At 49.8% G+C, this 27,643-nt stretch overlaps 1 protein-coding gene across 2 annotated transcripts in view; it reads left to right on the top strand.

Moving 5' to 3' along the window:
- Positions 1 to 27,643, top strand: part of lipf (lipase, gastric) — a 79,453-nt gene that overhangs the window by 12,590 nt on the left and 39,220 nt on the right. For both annotated transcript variants that reach the window (XM_072478964.1, XM_072478965.1), the window contains one exon: positions 6,213 to 6,330. In XM_072478964.1, the coding sequence (XP_072335065.1) occupies positions 6,213 to 6,330 (118 nt within the window). The remainder of the gene's footprint in view (positions 1 to 6,212; positions 6,331 to 27,643) is intronic.

Consider the following 27,643-nt stretch of genomic DNA (forward strand, 5'->3'; position numbering starts at 1 on the left):
GGGTCATTATCCTCCTTCAATGGAAGGGAAATCAATGCCTGCATCAGTGTCACAGGAGGGTTCGAGTCTTCAAACATCCCTACCAATAACGGAACCAACTGTCTAGCAAACCTCTTATAAAACTTCATCGGGAACCTGTCTGGCCCCAGGGCCATACTTGTTTGCATCCGCCCTATTGCTACCAATACCTCTTCTGAGCCTAGCTGGTCCTCCAGCTCCTCACATAGATTTCATAGAATTTACAGTGCAGAAGGAGGCCATTCGGCCCATCGAGTCTGCACCGGCTCTTGGAAAGAGCACCCTACCCAAGGTCAACACCTCCACCCTATCCCCATAACTCACGCACTTCCTTCCCCACCTGAGGAAACTCTAAGCCGTCAAGGAACTCTAACATATCTGACCTCTAACCTTGACGGCTCCAAACCTGTAATGGTTCTTATAAAAAGTTTCAAACGCAAGCAGGACAGGACTTTATTAGTTATTTATTATTCTCCCAGTGAGGTAAACTTTGTCTTCCATGTGATGCAGTTCTTCTCGCTTGTTGTGTTTGTTCCATCTTCCTACAATCAGCTTTTTTTGGTGACAACATGCAGGTGAGAAATCAGAACTGCTGTCAATTGAAACCTGCTTTTTTTCAAACAGCTGTTCGAGTGACACTGGGTCATGTCTCTAAACATTTTGCTCTTGAATGGTAAATTGTAATTTCAGTAACATAACTTGAATCTTGATGAAGACAGTCCCATCTAACCATCCTACTAAAAAAATTTGAAATGCTTCATCAAAGTTCTGTTTAAGTACATCTCCCAAGATCCCTTGAAAGTAATCTATCGGGTATCCTAGAAACATAGATAATTGGAGCGGGCTATAGCCCTCTTGAGCCTGCTCTGCCATTCAGTATGAACATGGCTGTTCCTCGATCTCAATACCACATTCCTATTCTCTGTTTTTTGTCTGGTAACCAATAGGGCAGTTAGCCACCCAGATCTACTTTATCCTATGCAAGGTCTCCTGGGCCTATGTTTTAACTCCAGCATGTGTTCAACTGTCCCTTCATTCTACCTAAACCTCTGTATCCATTTTTAATACAGAATGCATTTGCTGCTACCTTGATTTTGTTGGCTTCACAAAAGATTAGACATGAAAATTGTTCACACTGGTAACGGATCATGTAGGACAGCAGTAAAGGAAGATTTATAAACTTGGAAGTGGGGAGAGATGAGAAGTTTATGAGAAATGCCCTTTATTTTATTCATTACAACAAGGGCAGCATGGTGGCTAGCACAGCTACCTCATAGCACCAGGAACCCAGGTTTGATTTCTGCTTTGGGTGACTGTGTGGAGTTTTAAATTTCTCCCCGATCCTGCGTGGGTTTTCTCCAGGTGCACCGGTTTCCCCCCTAACAGTCCAAAGATGTGCAGGCTGGGTGGATTTGCCATGCTAAATTGCTCCTAGGTGGGAATACAGGGATAGGGTGGGGGATTGGGCCTGGGTGGGGTTCTCTTTTGAAGGGTCGGTGCAGACTCGCTGGGCCAAATGGCCTCCTTCTGCACTGTAGGGATTCTATGATCCTTTGTACATTGACCCTGTCAAGATCCCTCAGGATCTTACATATTTCAATCAAGCCGCCTCTTAATCTTCTAACTCCAGTGAATACATACCTAGCCTGTGTAGCTATTCCTCAAAAGACCACCACTCATTCCAGGTATTAGTCCAATAAAATTTCTCTGAACTGCTTCCAGTGATTTGCATCCTTCCTTAAGAGACCAATATTGTACACAGAACTCCAGATGTGATCTTACCAATGCCCTGTATAATTGAAGTGTAATCTCCCTACTCTTGTATCAATTCCCCTTGCAAGAAACAATAACATTCTCTTAGCTTTGCTTATTACTTCTGTACCTGCATATAACCTATTTGTGATTCATTTACTAGGACACCAAGATCCCCCTGTGTCTCAGAGCTCTACAATCTCTCGCCTTTTAAGTTTCCTACCAAAATGGACAATTTCACATTTTCCAACTTTATTTCCATTTACCGATCTTTGCCCACTCACCCAACCTATCTATATTCTTTTGTAGCTTCCGTAGGGCATCTTCACAACTTATTTTCCTACCTACCATTCTGTCATCAGCATTAATATAGAAAGCAATCAAAACCTTGATTCCTTCATCTAAATCATGTAAATAAATTGTAAAGAATTGTGGGCCCAGCACTGATTCCTGTTGTACATCATCATTACATTTTGCCAACTAGAAATGATCCATTTATGCTTGCTGTTTCCTGTAGGCTAGCCAATCTTCTGTCCATGTTAATATGCTACCCCTTACACCATCAACTTTTATTTTCCGCAATAACCTTTGATGTGCGACCTTATTAAATGCCTTCTGAAAATCTAGGTACAGTACATCCATCGGTTCTCCTTTATCCACAGCGCGTGTTACTTTTTAAATGAACTCAAATAAATTGATGAAATATGATCTCCCTTTCGCAAAGGGATGTTTACTCTGCCTGGTTACCTTGAATTCATCTAAGTGCCCTGCTATAACATCTTTAATTGCTTCTAACATTATTCCTATGGCAGATGCTAAGCTAACTGGCCTGTAGTTTTCTGCTTTGTCTCCCTCTTCTGTTTAAAGGCGTTTTTACAATCTAATGGCACCTTCTCGAATTGAGTAAATTTTGGAAAATTAAAATCAGTGAATCAACGAAATCAATTATCTCACCAGCCACCCCTTTTAAGACCCTAGGGTGAAATCTATCATGATCCGGGGAATTGTCAACCTGGAGTTTCAACAATTTGCTCAGTGCCACTTCCCTGGTAATTGTAATTTTCTTAAGTTCCTCCCTCCCTTCCACTTCTTGATTTTTTTATTTAAAAAAAAAAAATTTATCCTCCTCCTTTTTCACATTTTCTCCCACATTTACACCCATCAACAACAAACAATAATCAGCAAGCTATGCCAATCCCCATAATAACAACGATCCCATCCGCCCACCAACCCCCAAACCTCAACCCGCGTGTTTACATAAACAAATGACAAAAAGGAATCGGGGATTACCCGTAGTCACCCTTAATCTACACAGCTCCCCACCCCCCCACCCCCCCCCCCCCCAACCAACGCCGTCCAGCCTCTGAGAGAGTACCGTACATGATACCCCAGAGTTGTACCCCCCCCCCCCCCCCTCCCAAGTCTCCAGCTCCTCCCATCCACTGCCTCTTGTAAAACTCCTCCTCCCAACCTCTGTTCCTTCCCCCCAACTTTCCACCCCGGCTAGACCACTCGGACCCTGTTCTGCCAGGCTCCGATGGCCGCAGCCCCTCCCCCCACCTCACTCCCGTTCACTGGCCGGCTTAAACCGGCCAGCGTGGAGGCCCCCGCCCGGCTCCCTTACCCCCTTGCCCGGCCCTAGGAAAGCCCAAAGATCCCCTTTTAGCACACAAACCCCGCATATCCACCTACACCCCAAAGAGCCCTCATTTCGAGTGAAAGTCCTGTCCCTACCCTTGTCCACATATATACAACATTGGCACCTTTAGCCTCTACACCCGCACGCAGTGATACAAAAAGAAGAAAATACAGTCATGAGGTTACATCGGCACATGGCCGTTCCTCAATTTGTCAGTTCTGCCACAATCCTTCTGCCTTCGCAAACTCCTCCGCTGCTTCCGCCGTTCCAAAATAAAAGTCCCTGAGCTTATAAGTCACCCTCAGCTTCGCTGGATATACAATGCCGCACTGCACCTTGCTAATGTACAGTGCCCTCTTCACCCGGTTGAAGGCAGCCCGCCTCCTCGCCAGCTCCACCGTAATGTCCTGGTATACACGTATACCAGCTCCAGCCCACTGCACCACCCGCTTCTGCTTGGCCCAGCTCAGGACTTTCTCCTTCACACTGTACCTATGGAAGCACAGTGTCACTGCCCTTGGCGGCTCACTCGCCTTTGGTACAGGCCTCCACGACCGATGAGCCCGATCCAGTTCATATCGGGAGGGATCCTCCCCCTCCCTCAATAGTTTTGCCAGCATCGCGGCAAAATACTCCGTCGGCTTCGGTCCTTCAACTCCTTCGGGCAGCCCCACAATCCTCAAATTCTGTCGCCTGGATCTGTTTTCCAGGTCTTCCATTTTTCCTCGCAGATCCTTGTTAGTGTCCATCACCTTCCGCATCTCCTTCCCCATCGAGGCAAGTTGATCACCGTGCTGCAATAACGTCTCCTCCACTTCCTTCAGCGCCACCCCTTGCTCTCGCACCTCCGCCACTGCGCTCGCCACCGCCGTCATCACCGGGGAAACCGCCTCCTCCACCAGCGCACTCAACACCTCCCTCATCTCCTTCCTCACCGTCTCCATGGATTTCGCAATCTGCACCAAATGCTTTTCGAATTCCGCAGCCATCACCTTAGTTATTTCTTCAGATGTAAGCACTGCGGCCTCCCCTGGTGCTCCAGCCTCCATTTTCTTTGCTGACCCCATGGTGACCTTTCCACTCCCCAATGGACTTTCAGCTGCTTTTTTCACGGCCATTTTTTTTGGCTGTTTTTTGACATCCTTCTCTGTGCGCTGTCTTCCGACTTTAACTGCCGTCGCTGGCCCTAGGACCGGGCGATACTCCCCGACAATGCCGTTCCCGAACGGGAGCCCTCCAACGCGCGGCTGCCTCCTGCCCGCCGTCACCGGAAGTGTCTACCACTTCTTGATTAACAGCCACTTCTGGGGTCTTGTATCCTGTATAGTGAAGACCAACGTGAAATATCGGTTCAATTCATCAGCCATCTCGTTTTGTATTGTTAATATTCTAGTGTCATTTCCTATAGGACTGACGCTCACTTTGTTTAACACTTTTCTTTTAAAAATATCTATAGAAACTCATACTATTTGTCTTTATATTTTAGCTAGCTTTCACTCGTACTCTATTTTCCCCCAATATTAATCTTTAAAAAAAATAAAATTTTGAGTACCCAATTCGTTTTTTCCAATTAAGGGGCAATTTAGCATGGCCAAATCACCTACCCAGCACATCTTTGGGTTGTGAGGGTGAGACCCACGCAAACACGGTTAGAATATGCAAACTCCACACTGACAGTGCCCCAGAGCTGGGATCGAACCTGGGACCTCGGCGCCGTGAGGCAGCAGTGCTAACCATTGCGCTACCATGCTGCCCTCCCTTATTAATCGTTTAGTCATTCTTTGCTTTTTTAAATATTCTGTTCAATCTTCTGACCTGCCAACCACCCGTACGCAATTATATGCTTTTTCTAAGTTTGATAATATTTTAGTTAACCATGCACGGTGGGTTCGCCCCATTAAAAAAAACCAATTCTCATTAGACTGTATCTATTCTGTATATTCTGAAAGATCCCCTTAAATGTCCGCCTCTGAATCTATTAACCCATTCCTTAACCTCGTTTGCCAAGTCATTTTTACAGACTCTGCTTTCATGTCCTCATAATTGTCCTTATTTAAGTTTAAAAAATGTGTTTCCCTGAAACTGAATGTAAAATTCAATCATATTATTGTCACGCCTACTTAGGAGCACCTTCACTGAGGTCATTGATTAATCCTATCTAGTGCTCAATACCAGGGGCGTCATTCTCATCCGGCGGGAGTCTCCGTTTTGCCGGCGCCCGGGGGTTTCCCGACGGCGTGGGACTGCCCCACAATGGGAAACCCCATTGACCGGCCGGTGTTACGGAGACTCCTGCCTGCCGGTCAGGGCAGAAATGTGGCGGGGCAGGTAGGAGAATTTCGCCTCAGGTCTAGTACACCATGCTCCCTGATTGGCTCCAGAATGTGCTATTCTAAGAAATTACCCAAAAACATTTTATGAATTCCTCTTCTAAATTATCTTTGTTCATCTGATTATTCCAGCCTATATATAGGTTAAAATTCGCCATGATAATCACCATAAAATGTATCTCTTAGCATATTGTGGTTCATTTATTTTAGTGGGACAAGCTATTAACACTATTTTAAAAACAAAAATGTTGCTCAAAATCCGTGCATGTCTAATAATTGTAACAATATTCACTTTGATGACTTGCACTACTATGAACGTCTTCTATTGATTCATTACTGATGATTCATTATTGTTTAATAATTGACTTTCAGATTTCTTAATGTTCTAATCCAGCCTGTTGTTTTATTTTCACTTAGGCTTTTTCTTTCCTATTCAAAAAGAAAAGTGACTAATTGTGCTTCTGCTTTCCCAGCGTCAACTTATCGCTTACCGTGGTTACCCAAGTGAAGAATATGATGTGGTTACTGACGATGGCTATATCCTCAGTATAAACAGAATCCCTCATGGAGTGTTAGAGACTAATACCGAAGGTAACTACAAGGCAATTTGGTGTCTTCAGCAAGGAAGGGTTTAAATACATTAGATTGATGTTACACATTTCTCAACTTTAAGCAAAAGCTTGCTCACTGGATTATGCATATCTTTTGTTGCTGAAAGGAGGGCATGTGTTTTTTGAGATAACTGAGTAAAAATATTTGCAATGTTGTGAGCTGCAAGTAACAGATAACTGAAATAAATAGTAAACAACTCATGAGGAAATAGTGAAGTGTTTAACCTTCTTCCTGCCTTTATTCCTCCCTCACCTTTTCTGGAAGTAAATAAGCTGGCACAGGGTGCTAAAAAGGCAAATTCCACAGTGAAAGTGGACCAATCGAACAGGTTCAAATGATCTACGGACAGATTTAGGACTGGAAGATGTTTACACTGCCAGGAAGCGTATTAAATGCTTGAACTATTCAAGAAAAACCTGGAGGCCGATTGGTATGTTTTTGTGAGTTGGGGGGGTGGGGGGTAGGGGTGCTGTGTGAGGAGACATGAGGGATGCAGGTGCCACATTGCTCTCTTCCACTTTTTAAAATAACTTGAGGCTTTCTGAAGTGGTAATTGAAGCTTTAAGAAACTAGCTGTTGGCTCATTAACATCTTATTTTTAACAAATCTGATGGACTTGATGTGAAATTGCATGCTCCTGAATTTCCCAATCCAATCTAATTGGCCCAGCTCAGATATCTGAATGCTGAGATTGGAGTGTTGTATGTTAGATAAAGGGCATTTTTCTTTAATGCAGTCATGGGACATTTAGTAAGTGTTGCTGCCAATGCCAACAGATATTGTCCAGTTCTAATTGCCCTCGAGAAAGTGGTAGTGGAAATGGCATAAGAGAGGTAAAGTCTTTGCTTAACGTCAGTACTCTTTAACGTTGTTTCACTTTAACATTGTTAATGCATATTTCTGCAGATATATCAAGTTAATGTCAGTTTAAAGTTTTTTGCCACAGACTTCTGCTTCTGTGTTTCTGAGCTGTAGCGCCTGGGTCCTATCTAATTAGTGGCAGAGGTCTATTGGTGCTTCCTGCACTGACCGACTTCTACCACTGGATGGAACCTGGTCAATCTAAAATCGTTATACTGAGGTGAGTGGAATTTTCTTTTTAAAAAAAATAATTTTTATTGAGGTTTTCACAAAACATCAACAACAAAATGAAAAAGGAACCCAATAGAATTAAATACAGAACAAAATAAAACAACCCCCGTGCCCCCCTCCCCCCTATACATAAATAATACATTAACACCCCGAATTAACACATAGCAAATATATACACCCCCTCAGGTCCCACAGTGTAAACAAACAAAAATAAAATAGAACCCCCCCCCCTGGGTTGCTGCTGCTGCTGACCATTGCCCCCCCCCCCCCCCCCGGGTTGCTGCTGCTGCTGACCATTGTCTACCGTTCTGCCAAGAAGTCCAAGAACGGTTGCCACCGCCTGAAGAACCCTTGCACCGATCCCCTCAAGGCAAATTTCACCCTCTCCAATTTAATAAACCCTGCCATATCGTTGATCCAGGATTCCACGCTTGGGGGGCCTCGCATCCTTCCACTGAAGAAGAATCCTTCGCCGGGCTACCAGGGACGCAAAGGCCAGAATACCGGCCTCTTTCGCCCCCTGCTCCCCTGCAACCCCAAATATTGCGAGCCCCCAGCCCGGTTTGACCCTGGATCCTACCACCCTCGACACCGTCCTCGCTACGCCCTTCCAAAATTCCTCCAGCGCTGGGCATGCCCAGAACATATGGGTGTGATTTGCTGGGCTCCCTGAGCACCTTACACACCTGTCCTCACCCCCACAGAACCGGCTCATCCTTGTCCCGGTCATGTGTGCCCTGTGCAGCACCTTAAACTGCATGAGGCTGAGCCTCGTGCACGAAGAGGAAGAGCTCACCCTCCCAAGGGCATCTGCCCACGTCCCCACCTTGATCTCCTCCCCCCTCATTCAACTACTCCTCCCACTTACCTTTCAACTCCACCACCGAGGCCTCCTCCTCCTCCTGCATCACCTGGTAAGTTGCCGAGATCATCCCCTCTCCAAACCCCCAAATACCTGAAGCTCCTCTCCGCCCTTTTTAGTGGGAGCTCGCCAATCCCCCTCTCCTGGTCCCCTGGGTGAACCACGAACAACTCGCTCTTCCCCATGTTGAGCTTGTACCCTGAGAAATCCCCGAACTCCCTGAGGATCCTCATTACCTCCGGCATTCCCCCCACCAGTTCCGCCACATATAGCAGCAAGTCGTCCGCATAGAGCGACACCCTATGCTCCTCCCCACCCCGCACCAACCCCCTCCAGTTCTTCAACTCCCTCAGTGCCACAGCCAGGGGTTCAATCGCCAGTGCGAAGAGCAGGGCGGACAGGGGACACCCCTGCCTCGTCCCTCGATGCAACCGAAAGTACTCAGACCTCCTCTTGTTCGTGGCCACACTCGCCATCGGGACCTCGTACAACAGCCTAACCCACCTGACAAACCCCTCCCCAAACCCGAACCTCTTCAGCACCTCCCACAAGTACCCCCACTCTACCCTTTCGAAGGCCTTCTCAGCGTCCATCGCCACCACTATCTCCGCCTCCCCCTCCCTCGCCGGCATCATAACGTTCATGAAGGGCAGCACGGTGGCGCAGTGGGTTAGCACTGCAGTCTCACGGCGCCGAGGTCCCAGGTTCGATCCCGGCTCTGGGTCACTGTCCGTGTGAAGTTTCCACATTCTCCCCGTGTTTGCGTGGGTTTAGGTCCCACAACCCAAAGATGTGCAAGGTAGGTGGATTGAACACACTAAATTGCCCCTTAATTGGAAAAAATGAATTGGGCTCTCTAAAATTAAAAAAATAAAAATAAAATAATAACGTTCAGGAGCCTCCGCACATTCGCGTTCAACTGCCTCCCCTTCACGAACCCCGTCTGGTCTTCGTGGATCAACTGCGGCACACAATCCTCTATTCTCGTGGCTAAGACCTTCGCCAGCACCTTGGCATCTACGTTGAACAACAAAATCGGCCAGTAAGTCCCACACTGCAGGGGATCCTTGTCCCGCTTCAGGATCAAGGAGATCAGTGCCTGGGACATCGTCGGGGGCGAAGCCCCCCACCCCTTGCCCCATTGAAGGTCCTAACTAGCACCGGGCCCAACAGGTCCACATATTTTTTTGTAGAATTCGACCGGGAAACCGTCCGGCCCCGGTGCCTTCCCCGCCTGCATGCTCCCTATCCCTTTGGCCAGCTCCTCCAGCCCAATCGGGGCCCCCAATCCCGCCACCAGTCCCTCTTCCACCTTTGGAAACCTCAAATGGTCCAGAAAGCGGCCCATCCCTCCCTCCTCCAGTGGGGGCTCGGACCGATACAGTTCCTCATAAAAGTCCCTGAAGACCCCATTGATGCCAACCCCAGTCCGCACCACACTCCCTCCCCTATCCTTAACTACCCCGATCTCCCTAGCTGCGTACCGCTTCCGAAGCTGATGCCCCCGATCTCCCTAGCTGCGTCCCGCTTCCGAAGCTGATGCGCCAGCATCCGACTTGCCTTTTTCCCATACTCATAAATCGCCCCCTGGGCCTTCCTCCACTGCGCCTCCGCCTTGCTGGTGGTCAACAGGTCGAATTTGGCCTGGAGGCTACGCCTATCCCTCAACAGACCCTCCTCAGGCACCTCCGCATAACTCCTGTCTACCCTCACCATCTCCCCCACCAGCCTCTCCCTCTCCCTCTGCTCTCTCCTCTCCTTGTGGGCCCTCATGGAGATCAGCTCTCCCCTAACCACCGCCTTCAGCGCCTCCCAGACCATCCCCACTCGGACCTCCCCGTTATCGTTGGCCTCCAGGTATCTCTCTATGCTTCCTTGGACCCGCTCACTCACCTCCTCGTCCGCCAACAGCCCCACCTCCAAGCGCCACAACGGGCTCTGGTCCCTCTCCTCCCCCCAGCTCTAGGTCTACCCAAAGCGGGGCGTGATCCGAAATGGCTATCGCCGAGTACTCGGTATCCCCTACTCTCGCTATCAGCGCCCTACTCATAATAAAAAAGTCGATCTGGGAATAAACTTTATGAACATGCGAGAAGAATGAAAATTCCCTAGCCCCCGGCCTTGCAAATCTCCCAAGGGTCCACCCCTCCCATCTGGTCCATACACCCCCTCAGCACTTTAGCCGCTGCCGGCTTCCTACACGTCCTAGACCTGGAGCGATCCAGTGCCGGATCCAACACCGTGTTAAAGTCCCCCCCCATTATCAGGCCCCCCACTTCCAAGTCCGGGATCCGACCCAACATGCGCAGCATAAAACCCGCATCGTCCCAGTTCGGGGCGTACACGTTGACCAGCACCACCCTCTCCCCTGCAGCTTACCACTTACCATTACGTACCTGCCGCCGTTGTCTGTCACAATGCTCGACGCCTCGAATGACACCCTCTTTCCCACCAAGATCGCCACTCCCCGATTTTTGGCATCCAGCCCCGAATGAAACACCTGACCTACCCACCCCTTCCTCAATCTTACCTGGTCTGCCACCTTCAGGTGTGTCTCCTGGAGCATGACCACATCCCCTTCAGGTGCGTGAACACCCGGGCCCGCTTGACCGGCCCGTTCAGTCCCCTTACATTCCAGGTTATCAGCCGGATCAGGGGGCTACCCGCCCCCATGCCATGCCAGCCATGCACCCGCACCCCACGCCCGGCTCGTTCCCCACGGCGGCAGACCCCCGTCCCAACCCCCTCTACTCGCTCCAGCTCCCCCTTGACCATACCAGCAGCAACCCGGTTTCCCCCCCCCAGCTAGGACCCCTCCTAGCTGCTTTGCTCCCCCCATTGCACTCCCGCAAGTCAGCTGACTCCTGCTGACCCGGCCACTCCCGCCTCTCCTTCGACTCCTCCTATTGTGGGACATACCTTCCTCCTCCATTACCCATCAGCAGGCTCTCCGCCTCCCCCTTCCGTCCCAAGCGCGGGAAACAACCCTCGCTCCCCCGCCCCGGCCCCACCCCCTCCAGCCTTCAGCGCGGGAAAAAGCCCGTGCTTTCCACCTGCCCGGCCCTGCCACCTCTGACGCAGCTCCTTTTACAGGCCCAGTCCCCTCACCCCCGACTCGGGCCTCCCCCTCCCCCGCAGGGCCCCATCCCCCCTACCGACCATCCACCCCTACTCCATTTACTTACCCCCATCCAAGAGCCCACCCGACAGACCCAACCAAAACAGTGCCCAACCCACCCTAACCACCCACACCGAACCAAAAAGAAACAAGAGCAAAGGAACCCCTCCTCAAAATGTAACACACCAACAGCAATCCCCGCCCACCCATCCCAACCCTCAGTTTGTGTTCAGCTTCTTGGCCTGAACAAAGGCGCACACCTCCTCCAGGGACTCAAAATAATGGTGCCGGTCCTTGTAGGTGACCCACAGTCGCGCCGGCTGCAGCATGCCAAACTTCACCCCCTTCCTGTGCAGCACCGCCTTCGCCCGGTTGTACCCGGCCCTCCTCTTCGCCACCTCCGCACTCCAGTCCTGATATATTTGAACCTCCGCGTTCTCCCACCTGCTGCTCCTCTCTTTCTTGGCCCACCTGAGCACGCACTCCCGATCAGCCAACCGATGAAACCGCACCAGCACCGCCCGCGACGGCTCGTTAGCCTTGGGCCTCCTCGCCAGCACTCTATGGGCCTCTTCCAGCCCCAGGGGCCCCTGGAAGGACCCCGCTCCCATCAGCGAGTTTAACATGGTGACCACATAGGCCCCCACGTCCGACCCCTCCAGCCCCTCCGGGAGGCCCAGGATCTGCAAATTTTTCTGCCTCGACCGATTCTCCATCTCCTCGAACCGTTCCTGCCATTTCTTGTGGAGCGCCTCGTGCGCCTCCAGCTTTACCGCAAGGCCTAAGATCTCGTCCTCGTTGTCGGAGATCTTTTGTCGGACCTCGCGGATCGCCACCCCCTGGGCCGTCTGCGTCTCCAGCAGCTTGTCGATAGAAGCCTTCATCGGCTCCAGCATGTCCGCTTTGAGCTCCCTGAAGCAGCGCTGGATAACTTCCTGCTGCTCCTGCGCCCACTGCATCCACGCTGTCAGGTCCCCGCCCGCCGCCATCTTGCTCTTCTTCCCTCGTGCTTTCTTTGGGTTCACCACCACTTTTTTAGTCGCCCCGCTCCTGGTCCAAGCCATACACTGGTTGGGGGAATATTGCAATCTTCTTCCCACACCGAGAAATGTCGAGAAAATGCCGTTGGGGGCCCTGAAAAGAGCCCAAAAGTCCGTTCCAAGCGGGAGCTGCCGAACGTGCGACTTAGCTCTGCATAGCTGCAACCGGAAGTCGTGAGTGTAATTTTCAACAATCATATCTTGTCTTTGATTTATATGTCATGATTTTAGTTTGTAAATTATTTCAGTTAGGAATCCACGGTACTGAAAATGAAATGAAAAATGAAAATGAAAATCGCTTATTGTCACAAGTAGGCTTCAAATGAAGTTACTGTGAAAAGCCCCTAGTCGCCACATTCCGGCACCTGTTCGGGGAGGCTGTTACGGGAATCGAACTGTGCTGCTGGCCTGCCTTCAAAGCCAGCGATTTAGCCCTGTGCTAAACATGTAGTGCACATGTGTACTCCAGTATTTCAACTTGTATATTACTTTTCCCGGACAACACATATCTGAAGGAAACTAACTCTGGCTTTAATACTGATTCCTTCGGGAACCCATAATTCACATGAAGTTGTTTCGCTTATAAAGTTGCGATTTTCAGGAATGCAGCCACAAGTTTGGTGAGGACTTCCTGTAAGCTAAATGGGGGTGTTACAAAAGGAAGAAGTGACTTCCGGTTGCGGCTATGCGGAGCTAAGCCGCATGAAATGGCAGCTCCCGCGAAGACGGACTTTCGTGCTCGAAAGAAGAGCCCCAATGGGATTTTGTACACAGCCAACCCGTGGGGAAGAGAGGAGAGAGGTCCCCCACTAACCTGTATGGACCGGACCCGCAGCGAAACGGCCAAAAAAACGGCACTGGAGCAGCAGGAGAAGAAGGGGAAAACAAACAAAATGGCGGCGGCCGGGGACAAAGAAGAGATGCAAGAATTCATTAAGCGCTGCTTCGAGGAGCTGCACAAGGAGATGCTGGCGCCGATGCTGGCATTAATTGAAGGACTTGGGGCAACCCAGAAAGCCCACGAGGTGAAGATCCAGGAGATCCAGGACAAAGTGAGTGAGAATGAGGACGAGCTCTTGGGCCTGGCGGTGAAAGTGGAGCGGCACGAGGCGCTACACAAGACGTGGGCGGGAAGACTCGAAGACCTGGAGAACAGGTCGAGGAGAAACAATTTGAGGATCCTGGGTCTCCCAGAAGGAGTGGAGGGGGCCGACGCCGCGGCATATGCGGGCACGATGATCGGGGCGCTGATGGGCACGGAGGCCCCCCCGGGGTTGCTGGAGCTGGAAGGGGCACACCGGGTGCTGGCGAGGAAGCCCAAGACAAACGAGCCGCCAAGGGCGATGGTGGTGAGATTTCAACGGTTCACAGATAGAGAGAGGGTCCTGAAATGGGCCAAGAAGGAGCGGAGCAGCAAGTGGGACAATGCTGAGATTAGAATATACCCGGACTGGAGCACGGAGGTCGCTAAGCGGAGAGCGGGTTTCAACAGGGCCAAAGCGGTGCTGCATCGGAAAGGAGTGAAATTTGGAATGTTGCAGCCAGTGCGACTGTGGGTCACATATAACGGCCAACACCACTACTTCGAAATTCCCGAAGAGGCGTGGACCTTTATATTAACTGAAAAGTTGGACTCTAATTGAGGGTTTGTGAGGGTGGGGGGTATTTGTGGGTTGAAGTATGATGGCGGTTGTATATAGGGGGGTAAGCACGCGCAGGGAATGTTATATGGGCTGGGGACGAGAGACAAGGCCGCAACAGAAGCTGCGTTAGGGTTGGCGGGGCAGGCTCTGGAAAGCGCGGGGTTTTTCTCCCGCGCGCGGGAAGAAAGGTGGGAGGGGGAGCATAGGAACATCTATTGATGGGGAGATTCCCACACGGGGGGGTCAAAGGGATGGCGGGGGAAGCCGGGGTCAGCAGGCGTCAGCTGACTTACGGGAGTGATATGGGGGGAGCAAAAAAGCTAGACAGGGGTCTAGCGGGGGGGAGGGGGGGAAAAACAGGGTTGCTGCTGCACTGGCCGAAAGGGAATGGGACACAGAAGAGGTGGCCGGAACGGAGGTGAGGGAGACGCGGACACGGGACTGGCCCAGAAAAGGAGATGGCTAGCCCTTCCAATCCGGCTGATAACGTGGAACGTGAGGGTCCTGAACGGACCGGTGAAGAGGGCTCGAGTGTTCGCGCACTTGAAGGGACTGAAGGTAGACGTGGCTATGCTCCAAGAGACACACCTGAAGGTGGCGGGGACCAGGTTAGGTTAAGAAGGGGATGGGTAGGACAGGTATTTCACTCGGGGCTGGACGCGAAAAACAGAGGGGTGGCAATTCTGGTGGGAAAACATGTGTCATTTGAGGCCAAGACTATCGTAGCGGACAATGGAGGGAGATACGTGATGGTGAGTGGTAGGTTGCAAGGGACGTGGGTGGTGTTGGTAAATGTATACGCCCCGAACTGGGATGATGCTGGATTTATGAAGCGCATGTTGGCACGCATCCCGGACCTGGAGGTAGGAGGACTGATAATGGGAGGGGACTTCAACATAGTGCTGGACCCAGCACTAGACCGCTCCAGATCAAGGATGGGAAAGAGGCCGGCGGCTGTCAGGGTGCTCGGGGTTTATGGACCAGATGGGGGGAGTGGACCCATGGAGGTTCGCAAGACCGCAGGCCAGGGAATTTTCTTTCTTCTCCCACGTGCACAAGGCATACTCCCGGATAGACTTCTTTGTGCTGGGCAGGGCGCTCATCCCGAGGGTGGGGGGGGACGGAGTATTCGGCCATAGCCGTTTCGGACAATGCCCCGCACTGGGTGGAAGTGGGGCTGGGAGAGGAAAGGGACCAACGCCCGCTGTGGCGGTTGGATGTGGGACTGCTGGCAGATGAGGTGGTGTGTGGTAAGGTAAGGGGGTGTATTGAAAGGTACTTGGAGGCCAACGACAACGGGGAGGTGCGAGTGGGGGTGGTATGGGAGGCGTTGAAGGCGGTGATCAGGGGAGAGCTAATCTCCATCAGGGCTCATAGGGAGAAGACAGAGGGCATGGAAAGGGAGAGGTTAGTGGGGGAGATTTTGCGAGTGGACAGGAGATAAGCAGAGGCCCCGGAGGAAAGATTACTTGGGGAAAGGCGATGGCTCCAGACGGAGTTTGACCTGTTGACCACGGGGAAGGCGGAGGCACAGTGGAGGAAGGCGCAGGGGGCGACCTACGAGTACGGGGAAAAGGCCAGTCGGATGCTGGCACACCAGCTCCGTAAGAGGGTTGCAGAGAGGGAAATAGGGGGAGTCAAAGATGGTGGGGGAGCTATGGTCCAGAGTGCAACGGAAATAAATAAGGTATTTAAGGCCTTCTACGAAGAGCTGTACAGATCCCAGCCCCCAGAGGGAGAAGAGGGGATGGGAAGATTCCTGGACCAACTGCGGTTCCCGAGGGTGGAGGAGCAAGAGCTGGTTTGGGGGCACCAATCGGGTTGGAGGAGCTGAGTAAGGGTTTGGGGAGCATGCAGGCGGGGAAGGCCCCGGGGCAGGACGGGTTCCCGGTGGAGTTCTATAGAAAGTATGCGGACCTGTTGGCCCCGTTACTAGTGAGGACCTTTAACATAGAACATAGAAAATACAGCACAGAACAGGCCCTTCGGCCCACGATGTTGTGCCGAACCTTTGTCCTAGATTAATCATAGATTATCATTGAATTTACAGTGCAGAAGGAGGCCATTCGGCCCTTTGAGTCTGCACCGGCTCTTGGAAAGAGCACCCTACCCAAACTCAACACCTTCACCCAACACCAAGGGCAATTTGGACATTAAGGGCAATTTATCAAAGAACAAAGAACAAAGAAATGTACAGCACAGGAACAGGCCCTTCGGCCCTCCAAGCCCGTGCCGACCATACTGCCCGACTAAACTACAATCTTCTACACTTCCTGGGTCCGTATCCTTCTATTCCCATCCTATTCATATATTTGTCAAGATGCCCCTTAAATGTCCCTATCGTCCCTGCTTCCACTACCTCCTCCGGTAGTGAGTTCCAGGCACCCACTACCCTCTGCGTAAAAAACTTGCCTCGTACATCTACTCTAAACTTTGCCCCTCTCACCTTAAACCTATGCCCCCTAGTAATTGACCCCTCTACCCTGGGGAAAAGCCTCTGACTATCCACTCTGTCTATGCCCCTCATAATTTTGTATACCTCTATCAGGTCGCCCCTCAACCTCCTTCGTTCCAGTGAGAACAAACCGAGTTTATTCAATCGCTCCTCATAGCTTATGCCCTCCATACCAGGCAACATTCTGGTAAATCTCTTCTGCACCCTCTCTAAAGCCTCCACATCCTTCTGGTAGTGTGGCGACCAGAATTGAACACTATACTCCAAGTGTGGCCTAACTAAGGTTCTATACAGCTGCAACAGACTTGCCAATTCTTATACTCAATGCCCCGGCCAATGAAGGCAAGAATGCCGTATGCCTTCTTGACTACCTTCTCCACCTGTGTTGCCCCTTTCAATGACCTGTGGACCTGTACTCCTAGATCTCTTTGACTTTCAATACTCTTGAGGGTTCTACCATTCACTGTATATTCCCTACCTGCATTAGACCTTCCAAAATGCATTACCTCACATTTGTCCGGATTAAACTCCATCTGCCATCTCTCCGCCCAAGTCTCCAGACAATCTAAATCCTGCTGTATCCTCAGACAGTCCTCATCGCTATCCGCAATTCCACCAACCTTTGTGTCGTCTGCAAACTTACTAATCAGACCAGTTACATTTTCCTCCAAATCATTTATATATACTACAAAGAGCAAAGGTCCCAGCACTGATCCCTGTGGAACACCACTGGTCACAGCCCTCCAATTAGAAAAGCATCCCTCCATTGCTACCCTCTGCCTTCTATGGCCTAGCCAGTTCTGTATCCACCTTGCCAGTTCACCCCTGATCCCGTGTGACTTCACCTTTTGTACTAGTCTACCATGAGGGACCTTGTCAAAGGCCTTACTGAAGTCCATATAGACAACATCTACTGCCCTACCTGCATCAATCATCTTAGTGACCTCCTCGAAAAACTCTATCAAGTTAGTGAGACACGACCTCCCCTTCACAAAACCGTGCTGCCTCTCACTAATACGTCCATTTGCTTCCAAATGGGAGTAGATCCTGTCTCGAAGAATTCTCTCCAGTAATTTCCCTATCATTGGCCAATTCACCTAACCCGCACATCTTTGGATTGTGGGAGGAAACCGGAGCACCCGGAGGAAACCCACGCAGACACGGGGAGGAAGTGCAGACTCCGCACAGTCAGTGACCCAAGCCGGAATCGAACCTGGGACCCTGGAGCTGTGAAGCAATTGTGCTATCCACAATGCTACCGTGCTGCCCTTGAGAACAAATAAATCTACACTATATCATTTAACCGTAATCCATGTACCTATCCAATAGCTGCTTGAAGGTCCCTAATGTTTCCGACTCAACTACTTCCACAGGCAGTGCATTCCATGCCCCCACTACTCTCTGGGTAAAGAACCTACCTCTGATATCCCTCCTATATCTTCCACCTTTCACCTTAAATTTATGTCCCCTTGTAATGGTTTGTTCCACCCGGGGAAAAAGTCTCTGACTGTCTACTCTATCTATTCCCCTGATCATCTTATAAACCTCTATCAAGTCGCCCCTCATCCTTCTCCGTTCTAATGAGAAAAGGCCTAGCACCCTCAACCTTTCCTCGTAAGACCTACTCTCCATTCCAGGCAACATCCTGGTAAATCTTCTTTGCACCTTTTCCAAAGCTTCCACATCCTTCCTAAAATGAGGCGACCAGAACTGTACACAGTACTCCAAATGTGGCCTTACCAAAGTTTTGTACAGCTGCATCATCACCTCACGGCTCTTAAATTCAATCCCTCTGTTAATGAACGCGAGCACACCATAGGCCTTCTTCATAGCTCTATCCACTTGAGTGGCAACTTTCAAAGATGTATGAACATAGACCCCAAGATCTCTCTGCTCCTCCACATTGCCAAGAACTCTACCGTTAACCCTGTATTCCGCATTCATATTTGTCCTTCCAAAATGGACAACCTCACACTTTTCAGGGTTAAACTCCATCTGCCACTTCTCAGCCCAGCTCTGCATCCTATCTATGTCTCTTTGCAGCCGACAACAGCCCTCCTTACTATCCACAACTCCACCAATCTTCGTATCGTCTGCAAATTTACTGACCCACCCTTCAACTCCCTCATCCAAGTCATTAATGAAAATCACAAACAGCAGAGGACCCAGAACTGATCCCTGCGGTACGCCACTGGTAACTGGGATCCAGGCTGAATATTTGCCATCCACCACCACTCTCTGACTTCTATCGGTTAGCCAGTTCGTTATCCAACTGGCCAAATTTCCCACTATCCCATGCCTCCTTACTTTCTGCATAAGCCTACCATGGGGAACTTTATCAAATGCCTTACTAAAATCCATGTACACTACATCCACTGCTTTACCTTCATCCACATGCTTGGTCACCTCCTCAAAGAATTCAATAAGATTTGTAAGGCAAGACCTACCCCTCACAAATCCGTGCTGACTATCCTTAATCAAGCAGTGTCTTTCCAGATGCTCAGAAATCCTATCCTTCAGTACCCTTTCCATTACTTTGCCTACCACCGAAGTAAGACTAACTGGCCTGTAATTCCCAGGGTTATCCCTAGTCCCTTTTTTGAACAGGGGCACGACATTCGCCACTCTCCAATCCCCTGGTACCACCCCTGTTGACAGTGAGGACGAAAAGATCATTGCCAACGGCTCTGCAATTTCATATCTTGCTTCCCATAGAATCCTTGGATATATCCCGTCAGGCCCGGGGGACTTGTCTATCCTCAAGTTTTTCAAAATGCCCAACACATCTTCCTTCCTAACAAGTATTTCCTCGAGCTTACCAATCTGTTTCACACTGTCCTCTCCAACAATATCGCCCCTCTCATTTGTAAATACAGAAGAAAAGTACTCGTTCAAGACCTCTCCTATCTCTTCAGACTCAATACACAATCTCCCGCTACTGTCCTTGATCGGACCTACCCTCGCTCTAGTCATTCTCATATTTCTCACATATGTGTAAAAGGCCTTGGGGTTTTCCTTGATCCTACCCGCCAAAGATTGTTCATGCCCTCTCTTAGCTCTCCTAATCCCTTTCTTCAGTTCCCTCCTGGCTATCTTGTATCCCTCCAATGCCCTGTCTGAACCTTGTTTCCTCAGCCTTACATAAGTCACCTTTTTCCTCTTAACAAGATATTCAACCTCTCTTGTCAACCATGGTTCCCTCACTCGACCATCTCTTCCCTGCCTGACAGGGACATACATATCAAGGACACGTAGCACCTGTTCCTTGAACAAGTTCCACATTTCACTTGTGCCCTTCCCTGCCAGCCTATGTTCCCAACTTATGCACTTCAATTCTTGTCTGACAACATCGTATTTACCCTTCCCCCAATTGTAAACCTTGCCCTGTTGCACGTACCTATCCCTCTCCATTACTAAAGTGAAAGTCACAGAATTGTGGTCACTATCTCCAAAATGCTCCCCCACTAACAAATCTATCACTTGCCCTGGCTCATTACCCAGTACTAAATCCAATATTGCCCCTCCTCTGGTCGGACAATCTACATACTGCGTTAGAAAAGCTTCCTGGACACACTGCACAAACACCACCCCATCCAAACTATTTGATCTAAAGAGTTTCCACTCAATATTTGGGAAGTTAAAGTCGCCCATGACTACTACCCTATGACTTCTGCACCTTTCCAAAATCTGTTTCCCAATCTGTTCCTCCACATCTCTGCTACTATTGGGGGGCCTATAGAAAACTCCTAACAAGGTGACTGCTCCTTTCCCATTTCTGACTTCAACCCATACTACCTCAGTAGGCTGATACTCCTCGAACTGCCTTTCTGCAGCTGTTATACTATCTCTAATTAATAATGCCACCCCCCCACCTCTTTTACCACCCTCCCTAATCTTATTGAAACATCTATAACCAGGGACCTCCAACAACCATTTCTGCCCCTCTTCTATCCAAGTTTCCGTGATGGCCACCACATCGTAGTCCCAAGTACCGATCCATGCCTTAAGTTCACCCACCTTATTCCTGATGCTTCTTGCGTTGAAGTATACACACTTCAACCCCTCTCCGTGCCTGCAAGTACTCTCCTTTGTCAGTGTTCCCTTCCCCACTGCCTCAGTACACGCTTTGGCGTCCTGAATATCGGCTACCTTAGTTGCTGGACTACAAATCCGGTTCCCATTCCCCTGCCAAATTAGTTTAAACCCTCCCGAAGAGTACTAGAAAACCTCCCTCCCAGGATATTGGTGCCCCTCTGGTTCAGATGCAACCCGTCCTGCTTGTACAGGTCCCACCTTCCCCAGAATGCGCTCCAATTATCCAAATACCTGAAGCCCTCCCTCCTACACCATTCCTGCAGCCACGTGTTCAACTGCACTCTCTCCCTATTCCTAGCCTCGCTATCACGTGGCACCGGCAACAAACCAGAGATGACAACTCTGTCTGTCCTGGCATTTAACTTCCAGCCTAACTCCCTAAACTTGTTTATTACCTCCACACCCCTTTTCCTACCTATGTCGTTGGTACCAATGTGCACCACGACTTCTGGCTGCTCCCCCTCCCCCTTAAGGATCCTGAAGACACGATCCGAGACATCCCTGGCCCTGGCACCCGGGAGGCAACATACCTTCCGGGAGTCTCGCTCGCGACCACAGAATCTCCTATCTATTCCCCTAACCATTGAATCTCCTACAACTATTGCTTTTCTATTCTCCCCCCTTCCCTTCTGAGCCCCAGAGCCAGACTCAGTGCCAGAGACCTGGCCGCTAGGGCCTTTCCCCGGTAGGTCATCCCCCCCAACAGCATCCAAAACGGTATACTTGTTTTGAAGGGGAACGGCCACGAGGGATCCCTGCACTTTCTGCCTGTTTGTTTTTTTCCCCCTGACTGTAACCCAGCTATTCTTGTCCTGTACCTTGGGTGTGGTTACCTCCTTGTAACTCTTCTCAATCACCCCCTCTGCCTCCCGGATGATCCGAAGTTCATCCAGCTTCAGCTCCAGTTCCCTAACACGGTCTTTGAGGAGCTGAGGTTGGGTGCACTGCCCGCAGGTATAGTCAGTGGGGACACCGGTGGTATCCCTCACCACCCACATCCTACAGGAGGAGCATGTAACTGGCCTAGCCTCCATCCCCTCTTACCTGACAGAATATAGCTGCCCTGTGGACTAACTAGATCTCCGCCCTCCGACCCTGCTCCCAGTCAGCTACACTTTCTGTAAACTCCTGGCTCTCTTCGCACTCTTTGCGGAAATGTCGGAAACAAAATGAAAGGAGCGCCTTACTCCCTCCTCACCTAACTCCCTCGGTCACCAAGGCAAGAGACAAGGGGTCCCTGCCCCCGACAATGTCGGAGGTGACAATTTCCCTGATCCTGAAGCGAGACAAGGACCCACTGCAATGTGGATTGTACAGGCCGATTTCGCTCCTAAATGTGGACGCTAAGCTATTGGCAAAAGTGCTGGCCACGAGGATTGAGGACTGTGTCCCGGGGGTGATACATGAGTACCAGACAGGACTTGTAAAGGGCAGGCAATTAAATACGAATGTGCGACGGCTCTTAAACGTGATAATGATGCCATCGGAGGAGGGAGAGGCGGAGATAGTGGCAGCCATGGACGCGGAAAAGCCCTTTGACCGAGTTGAGTGGGAGTACCTCTGGGAGGTGTTGCGTAGGTTTGGGTTCGGGGGAGGGTTTATTAGCTGGGTTAAGCTCCTTTACTGCGCCCCGGTGGCGAGTGTGGTGACGAACCGGCGGAGGTCGGAGTACTTTCGGCTGTACCGAGGAACGAGGCAGGGGTGCCCTTTGTCCCCCCTGTTGTTTGATTGCCGATCAAACCCTTGGCCATATCACTGAGGGAGTCTAATAAATGGAGGGGGGTGGTCCGCGGGGGGGGGGGGGGGGGGGGAAGAGCATCGGGTGTCGCTATACGCGGATGACCTGCTGCTGTACGTGGCGGACCCAATGGAGGGGATGGTGGAGGTCATGCAGACTCTTAGGGAGTTTGGGGAGTTCTCGGGCTATAAGCTCAATGTAGGGAAGAGCGAGCTTTTTGTACTACAGGCAGGGGACCAAGCAAGAGGGATAGGGGACCTACCGCTGAGGAGGGCGGAGGGGAGTTTTTGGTATCTAGGGATCCAGATAGCCAGGAGCTGGGGGGCCCTACACAAACTGAATCTGACGAGGTTGGTGGACCAAATGGAGGTGGACTTCAAAAGATGGGACATGTTGCCGCTCTCGTTGGCGGGTAGAGTGCGGTCGGTAAAAATGGTGGTCCTTCCGAGGTTTTTGTTTGTGTTCCAGTGCCTCCCCATCGTGATCACCAAAGGCTTTTTCAAGAGAGTAGGTAGGAGTATTATGGGGTTTGTGTGGGCGAACAAAACCCCGAGGGTAAGGAGAGGGTACTTGGAGCGCAGTAGGGACCGAGGAGGGCTGGCGCTGCCAAACCTAGGGAGCTACTACTGGGCAGCAAACGTGGCGATAATCCGTAAGTGGGTTATGGAGGGGGAGGGGGCAGCATGGAAGAGGATGGAGATGGCGTCCTGCAAAGGAACGAGCTTGGGGGCGCTGGTGACGGCGCCGTTGCCGCTCTCGCCATCAAAGTACACCACGAGCCCGGTGGTGGCAGCAAAGTTAAGGATCTGGGGCCAGTGGAGACGGTGCAGTGGGAGCCTCGGTGTGGTCCCCGATTAGGGGTAACCACCGGTTTGTCCCGGGTAAGATGGAAGGGGGGCTCCAGGGCTGGCACCGGGCGGGGATTAGAAGAATGGGGGACCTGTTCATCGACGGGACATTTGCGAGCCTAGGGGCACTGGAGGAGAAGTTTGAGCTACCCCTGGGAAATGCATTCAGATATATGCAGGTGAGGGCTTTTGTGAGGCGACAGGTCAGGGAATTCCCACTGCTCCCGACACAGGAAATTCAAGACAGGGTGATCTCGGGTGTATGGGTCGGGGAGGGCAAGGTTTCGGCAATACACCAAGAGATGAAAGAAGAGGGGGAAGCGCTAGCAGAAGAGTTGAAGGGTAAATGGGAGGAGGAGTTGGGGGAGGAGATTGAGGAAGGTTTGTGGGCTGATGCCCTGGGTAGGGTCAATTCCTCCTCCTCCTCATGTGCCAGGCTCAGCCTGATACAATTTAAGGTGGTTCACAGAACGCACTTGACGGGGGCGAGGTTGAGTAGGTTCTTTGGGGTAGAGGACAGATGTGGAAGGTGTTCAGGGAGTCCGGCGAACCATGTCCATATGTTTTGGTCATGCCCGGCACTGGAGGGGTTCTGGAGAGGAGTGGCGGGAGCAATATCTCAGGTGGTGAAAGTCCGGGTCAAGCCAAGCTGGGGGCTAGCAATATTTGGAGTAGTGCAGGAGGCGAAAGAGGCAGGCATTCTGGCCTTTGCGTCCCTAGTAGCCCGGCGAAGGATCTTGCTAATGTGGAAGGAGGCGAAGCCCCCAAGCGTGGAGGCCTGGACAAACGACATGGCTGGGTTCATAAAGTTGGAAAGGATTAAGTTTGCCTTAAGGGGGTCTGCGCAGGGGTTCTACAGGCGGTGGCAACCATTCCTAGACTACCTCGCGGAGCGTTAGAGGAAGGTCGGTCAGCAGCAGCAGCAACCCTGGGGGGGAGGGGGGAAGGAGAGATTGTTTGAGGGGACGGACGAGCGGGGGATAACATGGAGGGTGGGGGAAACTGGCACGAACGGGCGAGAGCCAGTGTATAAAGCTCTGTAAATATATCATCTTACCATGTATATATCTTGCTCAGGGCGATTTTGCGTTATTTTGTTATGGGGGGAGGGGGGGTTTATTGTTTGTAAGGGGAAAAAATTGTTTTGTTTTGTTAAAAAACTTTAATCAGTATATTTTTTTTAAAAACAAAAGGAAGAAGTGAGAAGAATGGTAAAATAGTAACTTCTTCAATAAAGGCACTTGGGTATTTTTTATTTCACCCTCCTGAAAATAAATAAATTACGAACTGAAAGAAAAAATTGCATTTAAACATTTTCCACAGAGGGCAAGAAGCACTCATTGGTGGAATTTTAAAAAAATTCTTAGAATGTGGGCATTGCTGCAAAAGCTAGAATTGCGGGCGGCACAGTAGCACAGTGGTTAGCATTGTTGCTTCACATCACGAAGGACCCAAGTTCGATTCCCAGCTTGGGTCACTGTCTGTGGAGTCTGCACGTTCTCCCCGTGTCTGCGTTGGTTTCCTCCAGATGCTCCGGTTTCCCCCCACAAGTACCAAACTATGTGCTTGTTAGGTAAATTGGACATTCTGATTTCTTCCTCTGTGTACCGAACAGGCACCAGAGTGTAGCAACTCGGGGATTTTCACAGTAACTTCATGTAAGCCTACTTGTGACACTGATAAAGATTATTATATTATTATTTGTTGCCCATCCCTGATTGTCCTTGAACTAAATGACTTGCAAGGTGGTTTCAGGGGGCATTTAAGAGTCAGCCACATTGTTGTGGGTCTGGAACCACATGTAGGTAAGGATGGCAGATATCCTTCTCTAAAAGGCTTGGGCCAGAGGGATTTTTATGACAATCAATGGTAGTTTCATGGTCGCCATTACTGATTCTAGATTTATTTATTTATTTATTTTTGCGGCTGCTTTCTCTCTCCTATCCTGTTCATGTGTTGTGTAGAATCCTTTGCTGAGTCCATCAGGAAGGATTCGGGCATTAGAGGAGTGACAATCCCAGGCAGTGGAGGTGCTCAAGTTAAAGCCTCTCTGTACATGGACAACGTCACCGTCTTCTGCTCGGATCTGCTGTCTGTGTGCAGACTGATCAACATCTGTGACAGAGTCAAACTGGCCTCAGGTACCATGGTAAATTGTGGCAAGAACGAGGCCATGGTCTTTGGGAACTGGGCTGACTGATCCTCTGTCTCCTTCGCCGTCAGATCAGATGGCTTGAACGTGCTGGAGACCTGGTTCAGAGGGACCACAGCATGCATTATCCTGGGCCTCTGGATACCATTTCAGTGACATTACCACTATGCCACTATCTCCCCTTATTGGAATGCAGAGCAATGTAACTGCTGATTTGCACACTGCAAAGTCCCACAAACAGCAAAGTCCAACAAACAGCAATGAGCTAAATGACTAGTTAACCTGCTGAGAAATAAATATTGGTTGGTGAATCTCTGTTATTCTATGAATAAAACTATATTGGAGTTTTATCTTTTTGCATAGGCAGAAAGGCTCTCCGTATACATCAGTCGAAAGGCATCACCTCCAACAGTGTAGCCCTCCAAAAAGTCAGCCTAGATTATGCGTTCCAGGTTTCTGAATTGTGCCTTGTACTCTTAACTTTTTGGTATAGAGATGAAGCCGTCACACTGAGTGGGGACTGATTAGCCCATGTTTGTGTCAGTGTTCCCTACTCTTCCTCCTTCCCCTGCCCTTTACCCAATTCAGATGGTTCACTGTGCAGAGTACTAAGTGCTGAATTTCCTGGTATTTAATGAGTGAAATAGGCCTTGTCCAATGTATGTGAGGTTATTAGGTTTAACTGCAGTAAATTATTATATTTGGATCATATCTTTTTTGGATTGAACGCGATGATTTGAAGGTAATTGTTCAGAACTTGGTGCACTGCTTTGAAGCACTTTACATCTTGAACAATGTGACAGAGCATATTGTGAACGAGAGGCTTTTTTCAGTGTTAATTGTTCAAATTAAACATCTGTGTAATATATGAAATATAGTTGATGAGCATTAGCAAGAGTCCCTGAGTTATTTGCCAAGATTCTTGTTTCTGTTTTGTTTCTCAAACTCTGTCCACTGAGGAATTTGCACGGCCATAGCACCAAACTGTAGATTAGCAAATTAAATTACTAAAGAACACAAGAAATCAATATTCATATGTTTAATCTCTGCAGCCCGATTGGATGAATTTGATACAGTTACGTAATCAGTGTATCTGTAACTTTCTGTTCCAGAGGTAGTAACAGACTACCCGAGCTTCTGTCCTTTTCGTTGTTTACGTGAGCTCTTGATGTTATCCAGTGGACAGCCTCTGTGTATGTTGACTGCATAACATCTGTGTTGTTAGGCTGCTTGTCCAACAAACGTTTGAGGAACCAGCATTGATTCAAGTTGATCATTGGGCAGGCCAAAACCATCATTATTCAGCTCCTAGCAAGAACGTTATTCTGGCCCGAACTCCACTTTATCCTTTCTCTGCGTGAATGTAGCTATTAAATCTCTGTACCCCAATGCATTGAATTCAATATCTTCATATCCCTGTTTGCAAACCCTTTTAAGGCCTTGCCCTGCTCTACCTGTGCATCCCCTCTTGCTCCATATCGTGGGCTGTGCCATTTGAACCTCCTGCTGTTGCCTCCCGTGCATTCCCTTTTCCCTCTGTTCTACTTGTAGCAGATCCCTCTGCCGGCTGTCTGAAATTAATTTCCTATGCTTCTGTTTCTCTGCTTTAAATGGTTTTTAAAAGGTTATTTTAAAAAAAAGCTTTTGTCAATGCTTTTAGTTATCTCTTCAAGCTCTTTCAGCACTGTTCAGCATCATTTGTCCTTGTGAAGTACCTTGAGACATCTATGCTTAAAAAGACTGCTAAGTAGGTGAATGCATCATGTTAAGCTGTACTGAATTACACAGAAAGGACAGTTCAGAGATGGAGTCTGCTGAGTCCACTAAAGAAGTCAGGACAATAGTGAGGGTGTTGCAAGTGGTTCCATTCCTTATTGTTCCATGATGATTCCTGCTGTATAGTATGCATGTGGGTCATTAAGCAAGGGCAGGGCCATGCTTAGTTGTGTGCCTCACACAGTCAAATAGTATGTGCAGAATACTCACCTAAGCAAAGCACTACAGGGATGCTCACACCTGTAAAGATGGAGCATAGCATAAACCATCCAGCTTCAGGAGAGCAGAAGAAACAATCGTGGCCAACAAGGGTAGAAACTGCTGTGTTTGAGAGGAAGAATTATCAAAATATGTTCCTAGAATGGAGCCTGAAAAGAGGAACCGTTAATGCTGACATTTGCAACTAGTTAAGTGAATGTCAGTTGGTTTAAAGTTTGTTCTGCTTCTCAAGAGTGCTGATCCCGACTCGGTGG

Source organism: Scyliorhinus torazame, chromosome 16 (assembly GCF_047496885.1).
Source record: "Scyliorhinus torazame isolate Kashiwa2021f chromosome 16, sScyTor2.1, whole genome shotgun sequence".
In the NCBI taxonomy this organism is placed as follows: Eukaryota; Metazoa; Chordata; class Chondrichthyes; order Carcharhiniformes; family Scyliorhinidae; genus Scyliorhinus; species Scyliorhinus torazame.